The 23138-nt window shown below is 35.9% G+C and overlaps 1 protein-coding gene across 2 annotated transcripts; it reads left to right on the plus strand.

Annotated features, from left to right (window-relative positions):
* Positions 1–13224: 13224 nt before the first annotated feature.
* LOC141642535 (protein OSCA1-like) lies at positions 13225–22117 on the plus strand. 2 transcript variants are annotated; one of them, XM_074451371.1, is made up of 14 exons: positions 13287–13629; positions 13737–13775; positions 14347–14400; positions 14710–15119; positions 16040–16186; positions 17072–17207; positions 17572–17673; positions 17832–17951; positions 18051–18131; positions 18228–18568; positions 18715–18960; positions 19736–20060; positions 21099–21332; positions 21547–22117. In XM_074451371.1, the coding sequence occupies exons 4-14, from the start codon at positions 14806–14808 to the stop codon at positions 21787–21789; spliced, it is 2289 nt and encodes a 762-aa protein (XP_074307472.1). In that variant the 5' UTR covers positions 13287–13629; positions 13737–13775; positions 14347–14400; positions 14710–14805; the 3' UTR covers positions 21790–22117. The 2 variants fall into 2 exon arrangements, with proteins under 2 accessions (XP_074307471.1, XP_074307472.1); XM_074451370.1 differs by lacking the exon at positions 14347–14400 and having other exon boundaries at positions 13225–13629.
* Positions 22118–23138: the final 1021 nt, after the last annotated feature.

A 23138-nucleotide genomic window follows, 5' to 3' on the forward strand; every position in this document is an offset into this window, starting at 1 on the left:
GGCTTGCTAGATAAGTTTGACGTTATTGTCATACAGATGGCGGCGATCAACTGGTCCCTAAAAGTCACACCTATAGGATACGTTTGAGAAATGTGACGGTATGAAAATACAGTCATGTAGATGCCAAATTTGACTAACCAGTTAGTCCGAGTTATTTGACTAGTAATTAGTCAAAAATGTGATGTTGAGATATTTTATTTAATACGGATTAAATAAAAATGGCTAAGACGAATTAAACGATTAATTCGTAAAATTGAATATAAACGATTTATATTTGATTAATGTATATTGAATAAATTAATTATACGATATTGTCTTTGTCGGACATGTATTAATAATTCAACTAACCCGTCTTATTAGTTGATGCTTTAATAACCGATAACCGATGACGATTTATAATTAGACCGTGTCATATACATTTAGTAATTTGGATTCGGACCACGAGTTTATATGAAGAGGAAATGAAAAAGCCCATGAGGCTCCCTCTCACTCGGTTTGGCCGAGCCAAACATAGACAAAAGGAGCCATCTCCTCTTTTGTTAACCTAAGCATTTCATTTGTATGAAAACTAGGGTTTTGAGAAAAATTGCCTCTCAAAATTCGGATCTCACATCCAACCAAAACTCACAAAACAATCCTCTCTATATTGCAAGGCAATTAGAGGATTCATTCTAGCACAAGGGCATTTCTCGGACAATCTTGGGTGCAACAATTAGGAGGAGATCTACTTTGATCTCTCATTGCCGAATTGCACTAGGACCGGAGGTTATTGCTTAATCTTTATCGTTTCCTTGTTATTTTCGTTTTATGACTATAAATCGCGTATTAAATTTGCGTTATAATCCTATAAAGAAAGGGTTTTATACGGATATTACCCTACAAGTGGTATCAGAGCGAGGCCACGTAAATTTTCTATGTGTTTTTCATCAAACGAAATGGATCGATTAATTTTTTTTATGCAAAATTCCACACGGCAGAATTTTTTTTTGTTTTGTTTGCACGATTGTTTTTTTTCTTTGAAAACCGTGTCCTTTTGTTTACACGACTGATTTTCTTGGAATTCGTGCCATGTTCTTGTTTTTGTTGTCGATATGATCTTTGCATATTATTTTGTAATCGATATTCATTGTAATATGTTAGAGATCTATCAATTGCTATTTCATTTCTATACGGATTAGGTGATATCGCAATTGGTTTTTATCAAATCGATAATTTTTGTATAAAATTTTTGATAAACCGTGTGGCATGTTGGTCTCGGCATTTTTTTTATGTGCCACGGCCTGTTTTTGCATAGGAAACCGTGTCCAGTTTACACGGTTGTATCCTTGTCGATTTTCTGATTTGTATTCCTTTTGTTCTTTGCGAATTGTTGTTTTAAACGATAATTACAACAATATGTGAAGATCATGTCAATTGTAATTTTGTTTTAATCCGGATTAGATTAAATTGCAATTGAGTTTTTACAAATCGTTTTGTTGTTTGATCACTTGTTTGATCTCGTTTTGAGCGGCTGTTTTTTTTTCCCTTCTTATTGCTCACGGCAATGAGCAATTTTATAAAAAAAAAAAAAAAAAATTTTACGGGTACTGTTCACGCCCAACAGTAAATAAAAAAAAAAAAAAAAATTTGTTTTGTTTTTTTTCTCGGCCAATTTTGCATAATACGAATTATGCACTCGCTTGATAGTGAAACGGTTCACCCACGAACAATCAAATTACTTTAAAACGATTTAAAGTAACGGATTATCACGAATTAAAATTAAGTTGATGAAGCGGTTTTGTCACATAATTTTAATTATCTTTGGTGGTTTGGATAAATTTAACATAATTACGGAATTATGTCACGAATAAATTTAATTTAGTTGATGCATTTTATTTATCGTTTTTATATATATTTTGAATGCTTTTAATTACGTATTTATTTATTTATTTTGCAAACGGTTGTAACTTAGTGTGGCCTTAGTAGAACGTGTTACCGTAATGATGGAACACGGTCTTGGTTGTATTTTGAGATCTCGTATCTCCCTTTTATTTCTTTTAATTACAGTTTTTATTTAGAATGTAAATAGGTTTATATTTTGTAAATTTTAATTGTAATTTTGAGAAGACTAAAGAAGGAGACCGGATGCTCACTCCCGCTACATGGACAAAGATGGAACATCAAGACAAGCTTTTCGGGTCCAACGGTGGATTCCAAAGTTGTATTATGTTCTTTTTACTAGGATAGGCCACACTAGGAATTTTTATTTACGTATTGCATTCATTTATTTATTTTATCGTAACGATAGCATGCATCATATTCCGCCTAAAAACCAAACCACCTAATAATTGCATGAAAACTGACACATATAGAGGTCACGAGTTAGTTTTCTTTGACATTCTCATGTCACACGATTTAAGCCATCATCTAAATTAATTCATTCACGCAGTTGCTAGTTATTCGTTCACTTAAAATGAATTGAAACTTAGTTGATGGGATCTTCATCGTATAATCAAAAATTGAGAACGGTCTTTATAGGTCAAACTCCAATGAATCCCTTCTTCGTCGGTAGGCATAATATGACCCCTTCTACGTCGGGTAAGTTGGAACCGATTGACTTATTTTATCTCAACACTATGGTCACTCGTACGATCCTGTGATTATGGTGGACTATAGATAGGATTTTTGGAAATCTATCGACCAAGAGTTTTTACGGAAGAACTAGCTAAACAGTTGGCTTATCAATTTACGGAAATTGAGTATTGGGATCACTTGTATTATTCTTGAGGGAGATCAATTATACAAGTGCAATGAGTCTACACGATTAAAATGAATTTTAAATAGACTTAAATCACCTCGATGAGTTGCTTATTTCGTTTTTGTTTCCTTCTTTTTCAGTGTAGATCACGTTCACATAAACTGCTAATAACAAAATGGCTGGTCACTTGAACGACCCAATGCCAAGTGCCACATTGGACCGTGAGTCCTGGCTTCGGATCTTCATGAATCAGATGAATCAGTCAACTCGACTGAAAAATGATGGATCAAACTTCAGGATCGGGAGGCAAAGATTACGGAATCTTGCCGCTGCGACGGAAGCTCAGATTTGCTTGAGCCCATGCCGTCGAACCCAGGCCCCACGGCTGGAATTAACGAGATCGACAAGTATAACGATTTCGCCTTGGAAGCGGGTGCGATTAAAAACGTACTCATTTTTGCAATGGAACCCAATTTGCAGAAACGCTTCATATCCCAAGGTGCAAACAAGATTTTCACCACGCTCACCAAGGAATTCTCGAAAGCACCGAGAATCGTGACCTATGAGCATACCACTCGCTTCTTTGATGCGAGACTCCAGAAGGGTCAACCGGTTAGCCCACACATTCTCAGCATGATTGAGAATGTCGAGAAGCTGGAGACCTTTGATTGTAAGATCAGCGAGAACATTGTTATTGACCGCATGCTTCACTCACTCCACGATGGTTTTTCGCAATTTAGAGCGAATTACTATATGAATGATTTGAAGAAAAGTCCCCACGAACCGCACTCCCTTCTCGTATGCACCGAGAAGGACATGAAGTTCAGTGGGAGCATGAAACAGGATGTTCTCGTTGTGTCAAAAAAGGGCAAGGGTAAGGGCAAAGTTCAGCCGGGCCTAGCAAAGAGGCAAACCGAAGTTCAAGAAGTCGGGTTCGGGTAAGAGTGGGCTGGTGAGTCGAGCACCTCATCAGGCGCGACAAAGAGCAAAACCGAAAACATGGAATGCCATCACTGCCACAAGACTGGGCATTGGAGGCGTACATGTCCTGTTTATCATGAGGATTTAAAGGCAGGTCGTGTTAAACCTGTTGGTATGTCTTCTTCTTCTACTTTTATTCATATGATTGAGATTAACCACGCAAGTTACGGAACTTGTGTACTTGATACTGGTTGTGGTTCTCATCTGTGTAATCATGTGCAGGGGCTCCGAAACATCGAACCCCTCGTAAAGGGTGAGGTGGACCTGCGTGTTGGGAATGGAGCAAGAGTGGCTGCCATCTCAAAGGGGACATATGTAATCCAGCTTCCTAGCGGATTTGAGTTGTCATTATATGACTGCTATTATGTACCTAGTCTTTCGAAAAACATTATTTCAGTTTCTGCACTTGACAAACTTGGTTTTTCATTTGTAATAGAGAATAATACTTGCATTTTCTCTTTACACGATATGATTTATGGCAAGGCAGTCTCCATGAACGGAATTTATGTTTTAGATCAGACCACCGAAATATTACACGTAATGAATAAAAAGTTAAAGGTTGGTGACAAAGATCAAACGTATCTATGGCACTGCCGTATGGGACACATTAATGAGAACGCGTAAAACACTCATTAAAAATGGAGCTATCTCGGCCTTTGATTTTCAATCATTTGGCACGTGTGAATCATGTCTCATCGGTAAGATGACTCGGATTTCCTTCAAAGGTGTTGGAATGCGCGGCTGCCGACCTATTAGGACTCATACACACGGATGTATGTGGACCTATGTCAATCACCGCACGAGAAGGCTATAGGTATTTCATCACTTTCACGGACGATTTAAGTAGATATGGCTATGTCTACTTAATGAAGCACAAAAGTGAATCCTTTGAGAAATTCAAGGAATACCAGAATAGGGTACAGAACCTATTGGGTAGAAAGATTAAAACACTGCGTTCGGATCGTGGTGGCGAGTATCTTTCTCACGAGTTTGATCAACACCTTAAAGACTGTGGGATTGCCCTACAGTTAACTCCACCTGGAACACCTCGGTGAATGGTGTATCCGAACGGAGAAATCGAACACTACTTGATATGGTTCGATCCATGATGAGTCACACCGTGTTGCCGGACTCATTGTGGGGTTATGCTCTTTGTCATTTGCTCTAATACTTAACCGAAGTCCGTCTAAAGCTGTTGACAAGACTCCATATGAACTATGGAAGGGAACGGTCCCTAACTTGTCCTTTATACGGGTTTGGGGCTGCGAGGCTTATGTCAAGTGGAGACACGAGGATAAGCTCGGCCCGCGATCGGTCAAGACATACTTTATAGGTTATCCTAAAGGAACACTTGGTCATTACTTCTATTCGCCAACCGAACAACGTGTTTTTGTTGCGGCTAGTGCGACATTCTTAGAGAAGGAATTTCTCGAGAATGCAAAGAGTGATAGAACCTTCGACCTGTCGGAGATTCCAGAACCAAATACCGAGCAACTATTGGAGGAACCAATTCCTTCAAACCCGGCTGCGGTGAATATTCCTGAGGAACCTAGGAGGTCGGGAAGAGTCTCTATTCCTCCAGACAGATACATTGGTATGGTCGAGGAACATGACATAGATGACGTTCTACTTTTAACGAGTAGTGAACCCGCAACCTATAAAGGTGCCATGACTAGTTCCGACTCAAAGCTATGGCTTGAGGCCATGCAATCCGAGATGGACTCTATGTATGAGAACAACGTATGAGATCTCGTTGACTTACCTGCTAAGGTTCGTCCCCTTCAATGCAAATGGCTTTACAAGATAAAGCATTCTGTGGAAGGTCAACAAGATATCTATAAAGCACGACTAGTTGCTAAAGGTTTCACCCAAGTGCCAGGTTTGCACTACGATGAAATTTTTGCACCCGTAGTCATGTTGCGTTCCATTCGGATTATCTTAGCGATTGCCGCTTTTCATGACTATGAAATTTGGCAAATGGATGTGAAAACCGCCTTCTTAAACGGCTTTTTGGAGGAAGAGTTGTACATGGTACAACCCGAAGGTTTCATCGATCCACAACATCCTAAGAAAGTGTGCAAGCTTAAGCGTTCCATTTATGGACTTAAGTAAGCATCTCGGAGTTGGAATCATCGCTTCGACCAAGTGATTAAAGAAAATGGATTTACTCGATCGGTCGAGGAACCATGTCTTTATATCAAGTCGAGTGGGAGCAAGATTGTCTTCCTAATATTGTATGTCGATGACATACTACCCGATTGGGAATGACATACCTCTCTTAACTTCGGTGAAAGTATGGTTGAAAAACCATTTCCGGATGAAAGATCTGGGAGAGGCACAAAGAATTCTAGGCATCCGTATCTATCGAGATAGATCACGACGGATGTTATCTCTCGATCAGAGTCTTACATAGACAAAGTCCTAGAGAGATTCAGCATGACTAACTCCAAGAAGGGGTTTCTTCCTATGGCTCCAGGGGTGCATTTGAGCAAGTCTCAGTCACCAGAGACACCGGAAGAGAAAGAGCGCATGACACGGATTCCTTATGCTTCGGCTATAGGATCAATCATGTATGCCATGATATGCACACGTCCGGACGTGGCATATGCATTGAGTATGACAAGTCGATTCCAACAAAGATCCAGGTGAATCACATTGGCTGGCTGTCAAGAACATTCTTAAGTACCTACGGAGGACTAAAGATTGGGCATTGACTTATGAAGGCGAACAAAAGCTATGCGCAACCGGTTACGCAGATGCTAGCTTCCAAACGGATCGTGATGACTCGAAATCTCGTCCGGATTCGTTTTTACTCTTAATGGCGCTGCGGTCACTGGAAGAGTTCCAAACAAACTGTTACAAAGCAGATTCTACGATCGAGTCCGAGTACTATGCCGCGTCCGAAGCTACAAAGGAAGCGATATGGATGCGTCAATTCTTACATGGACTATCCGTAGTGCCTAGTTCGAATGACCCGATCACCATCTATTGCGACAATAGAGGTGCCATCTTCCAAGCTAAGGAACCAAAGTCTAGCAACAAGTCTAGACATGTACAACGGAAAGCTCATCTAATCCGGGATTACGTGGAGCAAAAGGAAGTAGTGATAGAAAAGATTGCTACTGAGGATAACATAGCAGATCCTCTCACTAAACCATTACGACAAGATAAGCATGAAGGGCATGTTAATTCCATGGGAATTAAACGTGTTCCTAAGTTGTAGTACTCTTTTATGGATTAGATTCATTCTCTTTTGTACTCTATACGACATCATCGTTTTGATAATTTTTATATATTTTGTTTTTCATGTGGTTTTGTACGACATTTTTGAACACCACAAAGTGAATCGAACAAACATTATATTTTATGGTCCTTAATTACCCACGTGAGCTGATAACTCAAGGTAATTATTTTGTGACGTTGGATGATGGTGGGTTCAACGAGCCATAAGTCAACAAGGTTGGTGACCAATCACGAGGCGATTTATACGGATATCTCGTAGGACACAATTGTGACATCAACGTGGAGTCCTAAATGTTTTACAACATTCGGTGCCAGGTCGTGGATAGGACCTCCATGGTGATCCTAAGAGTCGATTCTTTTGACTATCGTCTGTCTCTTGAGACTAAGGCAGATTTTGGGTGACTTTGGTTTCTTTCTCACGGTCATCCGTAACAGGGGGCCAAGTAGATTGTTTCGGGTCATTTCATGCTTTGTGCTTAGATCGGAAGGAGTTCGAGTTGAAGGAAATATTCAGCCTTTATCGGGTACTCGATATTTCTCAGGGCCACTCGAGGAGTCAGAATCGAAATGCATGGCCATGCTCGAATACGAATTCGTCGTTTTATCGTTAAGTTACTCTCTAGTCGGGGAAACCACTCTAGATACAGATCGATTGTAAAATACGACCTTTGCGGATCCGGATCTGCAAATTGTTTTACATTGAGTGGGAGAAATTTTAAATGAATATGAGAATCGGTTATCGCACATACACTTGTACGGACAAGTGGGAGTTTATTGGAGGTGGTGTCCTCCAGTTAGTGCGGATAACGTCATTGCACACACACTTGTACGGACAAGTGGGAGCTTGTTAGGGCGGTGTCCTTTACGTTAGTGCAAGGACTTATAAATCTCTAAAAGGATCAAAGGGTATACTTTTGTATCATAATTAGTTGGTCCACGTTTATCAATAACGGTTGGCTTGCTAGATAAGTTTGACGTTATTGTCATACAGATGGCGGTGATCAACTGGTCCCTAAAAGTCACACCTATAGGATACGTTTGAGAGATGTGACGGTATGAAAATACGATCATGTAGATGCAAATTTGACTAACCAGTTAGTCCGAGTTATTTGACTAGTAATTAGTCAAAAATGTGATGTTGAGATATTTTATTTAATACGGATTAAATAAAAATGGCTAAGACGAATTAAACGATTAATTCGTAAAATTGAATATAAACGATTTATATTTGATTAATGTATATTGAATAAATTAATTATACGATATTGTCTTTGTCGGACATGTATTAATAATTCAACTAACCCGTCTTATTAGTTGATGCTTTAATAACCGATAACCGATGACGATTTATAATTAGACCGTGTCATATACATTTAGTAATTTGGATTCGGACCACGAGTTTATATGAAGAGGAAATGAAAAAGCCCATGAGGCTCCCTCTCACTCGGTTTGGCCGAGCCAAACATAGACAAAAGGAGCCATCTCCTCTTTTGTTAACCTAAGCATTTCATTTGTATGAAAACTAGGGTTTTGAGAAAAATTGCCTCTCAAAATTCGGATCTCACATCCAACCAAAACTCACAAAACAATCCTCTCTATATTGCAAGGCAATTAGAGGATTCATTCTAGCACAAGGGCATTTCTCGGACAATCTTGGGTGCAACAATTAGGAGGAGATCTACTTTGATCTCTCATTGCCGAATTGCACTAGGACCGGAGGTTATTGCTTAATCTTTATCGTTTCCTTGTTATTTTCGTTTTATGACTATAAATCGCGTATTAAATTTGCGTTATAATCCTATAAAGAAAGGGTTTTATACGGATATTACCCTACACTTAGATCCCGCGCAATGACTGCACAGTATTTATAGAGTTACTTTTGTAATTATTTAAATCATGCTAAAGTAACACCTTATTAATTTTTAAAATTTCATGTCAGTATATTTTGATATGAGGAAAAAAAATTGAACAGTAAATTTATTCAGGAAAACTAAGTAAAATTGAACTGTAAAATAATAGTGGTATCTCACTAAGTGTTCATTTTTCTCGTTATTGTATTTTGTTTCGAGCAACAAAAAAATTTAAAACTGAAAATTAATCCAAGAGAATTGAGTAATGTGCTGAAATATATTATTTTAAAAAAGTATTTTTTATACCACAAAACTAATGATTCCAATTAATAAATTCTCTCAATTTTTTTTGTTATGAAAGTAATCAAACTGATTTATAATTTTGGTTATACATATTATGAATAATATAAGTCAAGTCATTCTCAAATAACAGCATTAATAAAAGATTTAATAGTTAATAGTTTTATATTATTTATACTTTAATTAAAATATTATAATTTAGTGTTTAGTGAAAATTATATAATTTGATAAAAAGATTAACTTTAATGAAAAAATTAAAATATTAATAGGTTCCTTATTTAAAAAGATGTTTTTTGGAGGGAAAATTTATGAGTTCACCTATTCTTTTAGTAGATATGAGATGCTATTATTTGAAAACTAGTTTTTGAACCCGTGCATTGCACGGGTAGTAACGGAAATTATTATTAAAAGTAAAAAAAAAGTATGTATTTTTTTATTTAGTAAATAACTAAATTTTAGAAAAATTTACTTTACCTACTTAATTATGCAGTTTTGATAAGTTTATGTTGCTTAATTTTATTTGAAGTACTTTGCTTTTTTTTTTTCTCGGTTTTTTTAACTTATAAGAGGTGAAATATGAAAAGTGAATGTAAACTTATTGTAGATTTCTAACCTGTTTATTTACAGATTATACATTTAATTTTTCTCATTGTTGTACTTTTTTTTAATCATATTACCCCATTGTTTGTTCTCCTTTCATTTCTCTACATTATTCTCTCTCATTTTGCACTCTCACCCACCATCGCCTTGACGTCTGGAAGTAACATTCGGCATCACTAACTGACTACCTCAAGATTCACCAGTAAACTCTCTACCGTAGTGCGTGGTGATCGCACCCAACACCTTTGACCACGACGTCCCTCTCAACCCTTATCTCAACAGCCCCACAACTAACCACTCCTTGCAATCCATATCCTACATCCTCCAACTACCTTGCCCTATCTTGCCTCCACCATCCCCTACGTCCCGCACCTCCAACATAACCATCACCATCTCGGCCCCACCCCACGCGGGACCCGTAATCCTTCTCATAACCTTATGTGCGACACCTCACTCCATCATTACCCACCCATCATGACCCCTCCCTTATCACAACCTCCACCATCAACACCTCTCATTCATTTCGCCTTTTAAGACGTCAAATACTTTTTTTTTGTTTATTGGGTCATGTTAACACTTGTCTCTCGACATTGTAAAATTATTTTGTCCTGCTAATTTAGAATGGGAGATTGAACAATAAAAGTAAAATAGATAAAACATTTTTTGCTAACACCTTATTTACTCATTACCTTTCAATGTCATAATGTTATGCATTAGCTGTTAGATAAATTTTTAAAGTCACTCCAACTTATACAAATTGAAAATAATACCAAGTATCTAAATTAATTTTTTGATTTTGAATATATTGAACAATTTAAGTTTTATGTCTGTTACCATTTCAAGTGTTACGTTGAACATTTTGCATGAAATTATTACTGGCTTAGAGGATGATTCCAGTCTTTGATGAAACCAAATTCATCTGTATAGTGGCCCCCATACAGAGCATGACAGTGTAATTTTGCTACACAAAATAGAGAATTAATTAATGTATTAAAATAATAAGCTAGGGCTAAGAATTGGTCCAAGACCGAACCAAACTGGACCGGACCGAAGACCGAAAATAAAAATTTAGTGGACCGAAGTCCGGACCTAAAAATTTCGGTCTTAGACCGGACCAAACATGAAATATTTAGTCCGGTCCGGTCTTGGACCGAAATGGACCTAAAATTAGTTTTTTCACAATTTCGTATACGTAACTACATTTTAATTCCTATAAATAAAATGCATTTAAATAATTAGACAACTCTTTTTTGAAAATCATTGACAATACTAATTTATAATATCTTTTGAAATAAAATATTAATTTGATTCATAATATTTTAATGTTGCGTCATTAAAAACATGAAATTTGGTCCATTCGGTCCAGAACTAAATTAACGGGTCTTAGACCGGACCGGACCAAAGACCAAACCTTGAAAAAATTAGGACCGAGAACCGGACCAAAATAATTCGGTCCGGATTTGGTCCAGACCAAATGGTCCGGTCCGGTCCATTTTTTCGGTCCGGACCTAAAATTGCTCACCCCTATAATAAGCTCATAGTATTCAAATATACTTAATGATATGTAAATTAAGTGGTATTTACTCTTAAATTTATATGAGTTAGCGCAATTGTCATTAGCTTTCAACTTTTCACCCTTATTGTTGGACAACGTGACCTTGGTATAACCCGGGAAGCTCTCCAATGACATCTAATAGCCCGAACATTCTTACTGACCCTTTTCAAATGGTGGCTTGAATTAGTTGTTGATGGGTCATCGAACAACATTGATATTGTGTAACAAATTAACAACAATATCATAATATTTAATATTTAATTACGGTTTTTCAATCATGTGCCTAGTTTTCCTAATATGTGCAAAACCAAAATGGAAAGAATTAAATGTTTTTATTTTAAAAAATAGGAAAAGTAATTGCATATTCTAATTTCTTATAAAAATGCCATTTAATTCTTTCTATTTTGGTTTTGCACATATTAGAAAAACTGACTTGTGCGAGATTTGTGATTAATATTCTCATTTAGATTTTGAATAAAATATTTTAGTTAAATGAAATGGTTATGTTACTTAAAATATGGGAATATTAATTAAGATTCTTATGAAAATTTATACATTGTAGTTAGTAGAGCTCGGATTTCAAGGAGTGGTTTAAGATTTCGTTTTGTAATTTTAGGTAATTACATATTCTATAATAGAAAGAATAATTAATGATTTGGTGTCTTATAAATTAATTATTTGGTATGAAATAAGTCTTCAAAAGGGAAGATATATTTATATATATGGCTGATAAAAAGTTGCTGTTTATTACGGTTTGGAGTCCAAAATATGTGGCTAACTTGGAGCAAATTTAAATAATTGACTTTATTAAGAACTTTGTAAAATAGGCAATCAACCAATCACTGATCATGTATTAAAAATGCAGGATTTTTTTAATCAAATTTAAAAGTTGACTTAATTGGGAACTTTGATTGGTTGAATATATTAAAATCTCAAGGCTTTGACATGTGGCATAAGTCATCTGCTTACGACACGTGGCAGATGGTTTCTGCTTTAATATAGTATATGATGATTTGAGTAATACTATATATAAAACAAAACTGTAAATTGCTATTATCACTTCCGTGAAAAAAAAAACTTAAGAGAAAATAAAAATTGAAATCATCAGCTTTGTGGTATAAAAAATATTTTGTTCAAAATATATTTCAGCACTTTACCCAATTCTCTTGATTATTGTCAATTACAATTTTTTTTAAAACAAAAATAGAATGACGAGAAATATGAACAATTAATAAGATACCACAATTATATAATAAATTTATTAAAAATAAAAAAACTCTATACCGTGCATTTATTGCACGGGGTTTAAACTGTTATTGATTAAAATGAAAGTGATTTAGTGTTTAAATTGATAAGTTTGACTAAATAATGAAGAAATTAAATCAAGTAATGGTTGAAAACTAAATTTAATGGTATAATATTGAGTAATACGATAAAGTAACTGGACCCAATAATGACTAGATCCAAACCCTTCCAATACATCATTTGACCCGACCCGATAACGACCTGACTCGACCTGAAATGGTAGGCTGACCCGGTATGACCCGACCTAAACTCGACCTTAGTGACCTAATTGTCACATCACATTTTATAATAAGGATATTAAGGTATTTCGTTATATGGTTTTACAATTATAATATTGTAAAACCGTTTTACAGAAACTTACCAATGATATTTGCGATTTTGTGTGTGTGTGATAACATTAGTGACCTAATTGTCACATCCCATGAGGCATTGATCTATAGAACCCAAAAAAGTTAAATTTCTCTAGATTTTAGCTAAACAAGATTTTGTAGCCTAAAATATACTCACAAATTATAGATGGGAAATATCCGTCTATAATTATAGACGAGTTAAATATTCACCCTTTTAAGCATAAGATAAACAACAATTTGCATAATGGGGCAAAAAAATCTCACCACTTTAAGCATGTTTGACCCGTCTTTCACTTTAAACGGATATACTAATTTAATCCTTTTTGTAGACTATTTAATCTAATTTAATCCAAGTTATTACTATTATTATTTTTTTTTTAAAAAAAAAACACCCTGGTAATACATTTTCTTTCATCTTCTCCTACTTTCCGTTACAACGACAAACAAAGAATCATAATCTTTATTTAATCTCTCTCTTCACAATAATTCTCTTCATGACACACTAAATTTTCTACTTAATTTCCTTCATTGAACTTTGACCACCCTCCAATCCTCCATTAATCCTGTATTAATGTATAATTAATTGTAATTAAGCACTACTACAACTAGTATAACTTTAATACAGTACCAAAGTTTCCCAGATGAACAAGTTTAGATTTGGTTTGGGTTCCCTAAGAATATTTAGTTTCCTTTGTTTGCACAATTAAGGTTATCCCAACTTTCCATCTTTGTTCTTCTTCTTCTTCTTCTTCTTCTTAATTAATCTTCCATTTTTCTCTCATACCATTCTATTCTATTTTATTTTATTTTTTCAGGTTTTTGTTGCTACACCAAATACTTGTGACTTGTAACTTGTAAGTTGTAACTTACTTTCTTTCTTTTTCTATCTTGGTGACGGTTTTAAAGGATGATTCATGTGGGCCGACTCCAAATAATTTGGGATTAAGCCCCCTCATGTTTTTGTTCACATTTTTTTTATATTTCTGTTTTATATTTTGATTTGTTATTGAAGATTTGAAGCTGTTATTATTAATTATGGGTACTGTTTCGATACTCTTATTAGTTAGTTCTAGGAATTTTATTGTATTTTTTTTTTTAATTTACTGTATATGTTTGAGCAACTTGGACTGTGATCTGTGTGATTCTATTTAGCAAGATATGTTTAGCCGATTAACGAATTATACATATATGCTGTAAAATTGAGAACTATTGAATGTTATATGATGAATTTTTTTTTTTTTTCTGTATTATCTTTTTCCTGTGTAATTTAGTTATAAAGGATTCATCTTAGCAAATATTTAGTAATTTATACATATTTTTGTTTAAGCAATTGTAAATTGTATGTATCTTTTCCTGATTGTATGTTCTTGTTCATGTTTAGTGTACGATTCCTAAACTGGCTATGCTTCTTTTTTCATTGTGAAGTTGCAATCTTATGATTCTCGACGCAGTTTTCATCAGCATTAGAAGACAACCTTTGTAAGTTGTAAACTCGGGCATCACATAAGTTTCATCAGATTGCGTGTATCTGACATTCTCACCCCCTGAACTCATCTTTTGCGATTGCCCTTGGGGCGCTGTTTATATAGTTGTTGTTGTGTATGATTTGTGTTAATACGAGGGAAATTCAACCACGGAAAACTGATATCTTTGTATGGTTGTAATACAAAATTAGTGGATTATGCTCCTTTGCATGGTTGTAATACAAAATAAATGGATTATTCTCAATTATTTTCAACCAACATTATGTGAGACCTTACTATGTTCTTTTTAACAAATTTTCCACAGTTTGTGGGTGTGGATTTGATTATCGTGGGTGTCCGTCTCTTGTTTTTAATACCAAGAACTCAATCCTTGGAGTAGGGGGGACTCCCAAAGAAAAGGATGGCTAGCCTTCAAGATATAGCGGTTTCTGCTGGTTTCAATCTATTGAGTGCATTCATCTTCTTATTGGCATTTGCCCTCTTGAGGATCCAGCCTTTCAACGACAGGGTTTACTTTCCAAAATGGTACCTCAGGGGCTTAAGAAACAGTCCCATGCACACGGGAGCTTTTGTGGGCAAAATTGTCAACTTGGACTTTAAATCCTATCTGAAATTCTTAAACTGGATGCCGGATGCCTTGAAGATGCCTGAAGCTGATCTTATTGAACATGCAGGATTGGACTCGGCAGTTTACTTGCGTATATATATGATAGGGTATCAACTATGCTCCTTTCTTGGATGATATGTCTTCTTATTCTGCTATCTATTGTTACATATGCTGGCTAATGTCGGTTCATTGTGATCCACTTAAGCATTTAGATTTACTCTTTGTAACATCAGTTAAGCACAGTTTTTTTCTTTTTAATAGTTTTTTTTTATCTAAAGCTTAGAGGTCACTACGCAAATGCAAATAGGCCATGTGTGAAAGAAGACATGGGACGTTAAATCCTGATGAGTATGTATTGTAACGAAACTGAAAGGAACGTAAATTAATAGTAATTTAAATGAAAGGTTAACGAACAAGCTAATTTATTTAAGGACTCTTTGCTTATGTATCGTTGACAAATGAGTTTGTTGCTGTTTAGTCTATACTAAATGATGTAAACTGATAAAGGGATCCTGTTAAACTTTGCTTTCGCATGTTAGTACGAATTGCAAACCTTCAATAGAGCTAGTAAGAAGCATTTTGTTTAGTGACATGGATATAAATATCTGCTTACTGGAAAGTATTTAGCTGTGGCAGTCTGGCAGACCAAGAAGTTTTTGATTCCGGTGTGCGGTTTCCCTTTTATTATAGGAATCAAATTTTTTGGCATAAAAAAGTTTTTTTTTTTTTTTTTTGGTGTCCCAGACCCTATCGTTATATGCATATATCCACATATGGTTTTTAGGATTACGCATGTTTGAGTTGCAACTTGTTGTCTATCATACCACCACTTGTACTTGGTTTCTGACCTTTCAGCTGCACAATTATGGTTCTGAGCATCTTCTGCTCATCTAACTCATTTATATGTTTTTCTTGGATATAACGCTATTGGTCTATTTCATATGTCCGTATATTGTCTATAAGATGACGTGTCTGGTCTCTGTTATGATGTTAACTTGAACCAATCTTTCATGTTGACCCTTGGCAGGCTTAAAATCTTTGTTCCAGTCACGTTTCTATCTCTAGCGATTTTGGCTCCAGTTAATTATACAAACGACACACTTGAAAAACTCAAAGTAACGTTCACCGGGATTGATAAATTGTCAATATCAAACATACCACTTGGATCATCAAGGTTGGGATCTTATTAATCTTTGATCTGTCTGCTTCTTGATTTATACTTATATTTGTACAGTTCCTGTACTATTTGACATTTACTCGTCATATCCTACCAATTATTATACTACCCACACCCCAAAGTTATTGTCCCCTTCTGGCTTCTGTGATCAATGGATAAACGACTATTAATTCTTCAAATATTTGTAGAGAAAGAGTGTAAAATTGATCATGGTTAACACATCAAAGCAAACTGTTTTCATATTATTGTTGTTAAAAAGTTGCAATCAACTTAAATTTTGGAAAAATATAGGTCAATGTTGGGGCAAGTACTAAAGAACGACACTTTTTAAACTGTTGTCTCAGGCATATATATAAGATACATGAAACATTTTTTGATTCGTCTCCATACGAGTTTGCAATTATCATCTTAAGATGTATTCTCATCATCATGTTTGAAATCCTTGATAGTTTTGTAATAAAATCTGGTGACAGAATTATTATCCATGACCACTACTTTGCCAGGGAAATGAGTTATTAAGTATAAGTCCCATTAGAAATTCATAGGACTATTCATAGTGTTTAGCCAAGGAAGACGTTTAGTTAGAGATATGAACCATGGTTTACGGGCTTTTAAAGGTGACTATACTCTGTCAATTGTCAAGAGGTGGGACCTGCTGTGCTAAGACTGAAGAATTATCTTCTACATGATTTTTGACATCTATTATTTCTCTGCATCAGTTATGATGAGTATATTCTTATATGGGATTGAAGGGGCGTATTCCTTGTATTATTGATCATTCCTCCGTGTCTGGATTTTCATGTAATTAACTGCTCTGTTTTGACATTTTCTACACAGCCCTTTTCTACCATAATCATCCTGCACATTTCCCCTGTGTTTTAGGTTTTGGGCTCATTTGGTGATGGAATATGCTTTTACCTTTTGGACATGCTTTATACTGTATAAGGAATATGAAAGGGTCACAGCAATGCGGCTGCAATTTATTGCATCTGAAAGACGGCGCCCAGACCAGTTCTCAGTAAGAATATCTGTTTTGATTTTTGACTAGGTTAATGAACCTTTCAACGAGAAATGTTTCAAGTAGTTATGACTGGAGCATTTGGGAAAGTAGACAAAATTTGGCTGGAATCTTGGATATCATGTGTACAAGTTTTGAAGAATTCTGTTTAGCATGTATCTGAAAATATTACATCATCCCTCCTTTTTTCTTGTGTAAAGTCTCTCGGCAATCTAAATTTAGATTGCTTCTAGTTTTGACGATACCACAATTACATTATACGTTTCTCTACTCTCTACCAAGAGAATGAGTTGTTAAAATATAGCTATTCACAATTACACTCGCTATCTTATTTTGTGTTGATGGTTTCATTGATTTATTTTAGGTCCTAGTACGCAATGTTCCTCCGGATGCTGATGAATCAGTTAGTGAGCTTGTCGAGCATTTTTTTCTAGTCAACCATCCCGATCATTATCTTACTCATCAGGTAAGGCTTCTTTCGTAGGACAATAGCTCAGAGAACACTACTATTTGTATCTCTTTTTAAGAATAATCAAGTGCTTCCCCTATTGTTTAGAATTCGCTATTATCCTGATAATGTTGTAGGATCCTGTATGTTTATATGCTGCGTTTTTGTACTTCTAGGTTGTTTACAATGCAAATAAGCTTGCAAAGTTGGTCGAAGAGAGGAAAAAGAAGCAAAATTGGCTTGACTATTACCAACTAAAATATTCTAGAAAGCATGACATCAGGCCCACGACAAAGGTAAGTTTAAACTAAACAGTGAAGTTTGGACAACTGTTAAATCGTATATGGAAGGTGATTACTTGAGTATTAATGTCGATTATATTCTTGATATTACAGACAGGATGTCTTGGTCTACGCGGAGAAAAAGTTGATGCGATAGATTATTACGTTGCGGAAATTGAGAGACTGACAAAAGATGTCGGTACCACTTTGTACCATTCTGGTCTATGTGTTAATTTCTTAGATTTATTTTATAACAATCGATGAAAGTGGTCGTATATACAATGTTGCTAGATTGCTGAGGAAAGAGAGAGACTTGACCGAGATCCAAAGTGTATCATGCCAGCTGCTTTTGTCTCCTTTAAAACTCGATGGGGGGCTGCTGTCTGTGCACAGACTCAACAAACCAGAAATCCAACTATTTGGTTGACTGAATGGGCCCCTGAGCCACGCGATGTGTATTGGCCAAACTTAGCTATTCCATATGTTCATCTCAGCATCCGGAGGCTGATAACGTCGGTTTCATTTTTCTTTCTTACATTTTTCTTCATGATCCCTATTGCCGCTGTCCAGTCACTGGCAAGCATTGATGGAATTGAGAAATCAGCCCCGTTTCTAAAGCCTGTTGTAGAAATGTAAGTTTAACATTAAGTGCTCTTTGAGGAAAGTACTTGTGTTCCTCATTTAGATCAAGAATTACAGTTGATGGTGCATCCAGTTGTTTGTACAGGAATTTTTGTTATTTGACTCCTTATTGACCAAGCAAGTATTCACTATGTAGGCATTTTATCAAGCCTGTTCTGCAAGGGTTCCTGCCTGGACTTGCGTTGAAACTTTTCCTCATCTTCTTGCCAACAATATTGATGATAATGTCCAAATTTGAAGGCTTTGAGGCAATATCAGCTCTTGAAAGGAGATCAGCTTCAAGATACTATATCTTCAATTTCGTTAATGTTTTTCTTGGCAGTGTTATCGCTGGCGCTGCATTTGAACAACTAAATACATACCTTCACTCTTCACTAAGCAAGTATGTTCTTCTTGAGACTCTTATCTTGAGACATCTTTGTTTGTGTATGTTATGCTTTGACGAACATCTGTATTTATAGACCGCACCAGAATATTAACGTCCCTCTATTCATGTGGAATGTGGACGCAGTACATTTCTACATGACACAAATTTTTTTAAGAAATGAGCATACGGGAGGGGAATTTTTGTCTTTTACTATCAATATTTTGTCAACTGTGGAAATGTAATGATGTTTGAAGGACTTGAAATGAAATTGTGGTGAATCAAATGAATGGTGTACGGGAATTTCAGTTTGGAATTATTAAATCTTGGTACGAATTTGAGTATGTTAGTCAAATGAAACCACTTCAAATGCACTTAAATCACCTTATCAATGCATCAAGTGAGCTCGTACTTAATCCTCATATCCTTTTTAGTCCTTCCTAAAAATAATTGTACCCTTTCTATATTTTAGTAAAACAAAAAAGTGAACTTTCGATCCTATCCCTAGTCAAGTGAAACATACTCATTCCATTCCGTTGACACTCCTAACTGTTCTCTTAAGTATAAAGGTACTGATCGTATATTAATGGGAGGGAGTAATACAAAGAGCTTGACGTTTCAGTGAGAAGATTTCATGTTCCTCAAGAAACATTCTAAATTCATAAAATATATTTTTGTGTTGTTGACGTCCTGTTGGCTTATCTTTTTATTTAGTGTTTAGAGCCCTGTTTTCTACTGAATGGATGGTCTTTTTCCCTTTGACGTGTGATCTAATTGTACATGATATAAACAGGATATTCGAGACCATTGGTGTAGCTATTCCGATGAAAGCAACTTTTTTTATCACCTACATTATGGTGGATGGATGGGCGGGTATTGCTGGGGAGATATTGAGATTAAAACCACTGATTATATACCACTTGAAAAACTTCTTTTTGGTGAAGACTGAGAAAGACAGGGAGGAGGCAATGGATGCAGGAAGCATAGGGTTTGACACCGGGGAACCTCAGATTCAATTTTATGTATTACTTGGTTTTGTTTATGCTGTGGTCACTCCAATTCTACTGCCGTTTATATTGGTCTTCTTTGCGTTCTCTTTCCTCGTGTACCGTCATCAGGTAATTCAAATAACTGTTTGAAAGGTTGCTGTTTTTTGCTGAAACGAAACATGCAAGTATTGATCTCAGCTAAGAAAAAAAATGACTTCTGTTAGTGATTTAGTCTTTGATATGAGTTCAGAACGATAATAACAAAATTGCTATGATATAACAAAATTGCCCCTTTAGTTCAAATGTTCCAAGTTTAAAACTTGAACGAATTAATACACACATGTTTATTGCTCAATTATTTTTTGGACAATTAATTTATTTGCGTATCATTGCTTGAAAAGCACTATGGCGTGACTGGGTTAATCTTTGACATTCAGTCGAAGCTGAAAATGTTATGATATAACTGAATTGCCTCCCCTAGTTCAAATGTTCCAAGTTTAAACTTGAACGAATCAATACAAACATGTTTATTGCAAATTTTTTTTGGGAAATTAAATTATTTCCATATCACTGCTTGAACAAAACCATGGCGTGACTCCGTGAGGCTTCTCTTTGTTCTAAGAAAGCATAAGACTTGTTGTACCATAAACAAATAAGGATATAGCTAAGTACTATTAAAGAAACAGCCTTGTAAATCGTAGTGCACTCCTATCTTAAACAATATGGAAATCTATGAACAATATCTTTTTTATTACTAGTAAAACAATAATGAAGTTAAATAATATCTTTAGTCTTCGCCTCTCCGGACAGTTGCCATAGGCGACGTAATCATTATTTCATGGAACCTGCATGAAGACCATCACCGCCTCACCGGTGCATTTCTGTACAGACTAATAGAAGTCTGTTCTTATTCTTAGGAAAGAATGATAAGTAGAGGGCTTACTCTTGCCACACAATTACAGTAACGACTATTTGGGCTTATTTAAGTACTGGGATATTCTGGACGCTTTTTGGCAACACTAGCATACTATTTCTTGTTCTAACTAACTTTTACGCTTATATCTCTTGTATGATTCCCTTAAGTAGAGGGACATGATCGTGATAAATATAAGTAGCATAGCTTTCCATGGGCGGCATCTCAAATTGAATTTATCTGTGAATTTGCAGATCATAAACGTGTACAACCAGGAGTACGAAAGTGCAGCTGCTTTCTGGCCTGATGTTCATGGGCGCATTATTGGTGCAATGGTTTTCTCTCAGTTACTTCTGATGGGATTGATGAGCACCAAGCAGGCTGCCTCGTCTACACCCTTCCTTATTGCGCTTCCAATTCTCACTTTATGGTTTCATAGGTTCTGCAAAGCCCGTTTTGAGCCAGCTTTCAAGACATATCCTCTTCAGGTTAGCAAGAGAACACAACTTTCTTAGTGTTAGTTGTATGATTAGACGTAGGTCAACCAGATCGCTTGCAATTTGGGTTTGTCTGTCTTGGTCAGTTGAATTTTGTTTGAGTTTTGTCAAATCTACTTGTAACCATGGCTCATATCTTCTTTTCCATTCCGTTGTGATTAAGAACACTGATTGACACCCCGTTTAAACTTTTTGAAACTTTTAGGAAGCTATGATGAAAGATACTCTTGAACGTTCAAGGGATCCAAACTTCAACTTGAAAGGATACCTTCAGACGGCCTATGTCCATCCGGTTTTCAAAGACGATGATGAAGATGAAGATGATATGCTCGAAAACAAGTTGGCTACAGAGGCGGTGCTAGTTCCCACTAAACGACAATCGAGAAGGAACACTCCCGCTCCAAGCAAAATGAGCAGTGGATCCCCACCCAAGCATATCGACATCTGAAATTCCTTCTCGTGAAGTACCACGGTAAAGTGAATTAATGTGCTAGTTTCCAAGAATCGACGCACCATAGGCAAATTGTGCTCAAGTTATCAATGAAGCATGTTTAGATGTTCTAGTATAGGGAGGAGACAATGTGTGCAGTTGGTATAGTGATAGTGTGATTTCATGCATATGCTTGTGTTGAACAATTAGGTCCACAGTAATGTAAATCGTTTCGAGACCGAAGGCTTTAGAGAAGATGTTCTCTCATGTAAAAATACATGTTAAGAAACTCTTTATGAAGCAGGAATAGTCTTATTTAGCACTATCTACAAGAAATTTATTGTGATATACGAGTATATGATTTGTGAGCGATTAATCTTATCTCGTCTTTCCGACCACTTTGGATGCCATTAGTCGGGATTCCGAAAGCTTGGTACCCCAGGGCAGATCTTAGAAGGGCTTGGCAAGTGCCCTAGCATGAGAAAAACGAAAATATGTTGATTGGTGTGCCACTATGTTCTCGTTCTGACATACCATTTGCTTAATGTGGTGGGTAAGGAGAGACAATGTGACACAAGATAAGACAGGTAATAGGACGGAGCCTCGTCAACGACATACCATCTACTGTTTGGCGAAAACTCGTTTAAGACATCTGTATCACTGTATGAATTCAGTTTCTACCCATTTTTGAAAACGGGACAACCAAAGTTGTTATCAACAAGTTGTAGTAGATCAATTGATTAGGAATGGTGTCTCATGAGGTCCCAGTTTCTACCCACACTGATTAATTGGTAGAAACTTGTTATCCATCTTAAATGAATGATTGGCATGGTATATGACTGATTGAGTGGCATAGATTGTAGCCATGTTCTTGAAAATGACCTTTTTTTTTTTTTTTTTTTGTAGGATCTAAATAATTTTCCACGAAATTCAAAATCGATATGAAATAGTATGTGTTCTAAAAATAGCTTTATTTCTCACTTTCTATATACTCCTTCCGTCTTGGTCATTTATTTGTTTATTCTATTTTGAAGTGTCTCAGTTAATTATTTGTCTTTTGTTTTAAGAATACCTTTGATAGACAACTAAATCCTTCACACTCAATTTGGTCTACTTGTCATCTAATAATTGACTCTCTCTCCTCTTTCTACGATTTTTGTACCGAAATCAAAGGCAAACAAATGATCGGAACAGACGGAGTAATAGTTAAGATAACAATGAAAAATGATTTACAAAGTCGTTTTTCAAAACCAACAAAGTGGGAATCATTTCATACTAGAAAAGTGTCATCAATCTCCAAGGCACAAATCCATGTCATCCCCAAACATCACAAATATAAATCCATAGTTACCAATTCAAGAAAAATT

Source organism: Silene latifolia, chromosome 2, assembly GCF_048544455.1.
Source record: "Silene latifolia isolate original U9 population chromosome 2, ASM4854445v1, whole genome shotgun sequence".
NCBI lineage: Eukaryota > Viridiplantae > Streptophyta > Magnoliopsida > Caryophyllales > Caryophyllaceae > Silene > Silene latifolia.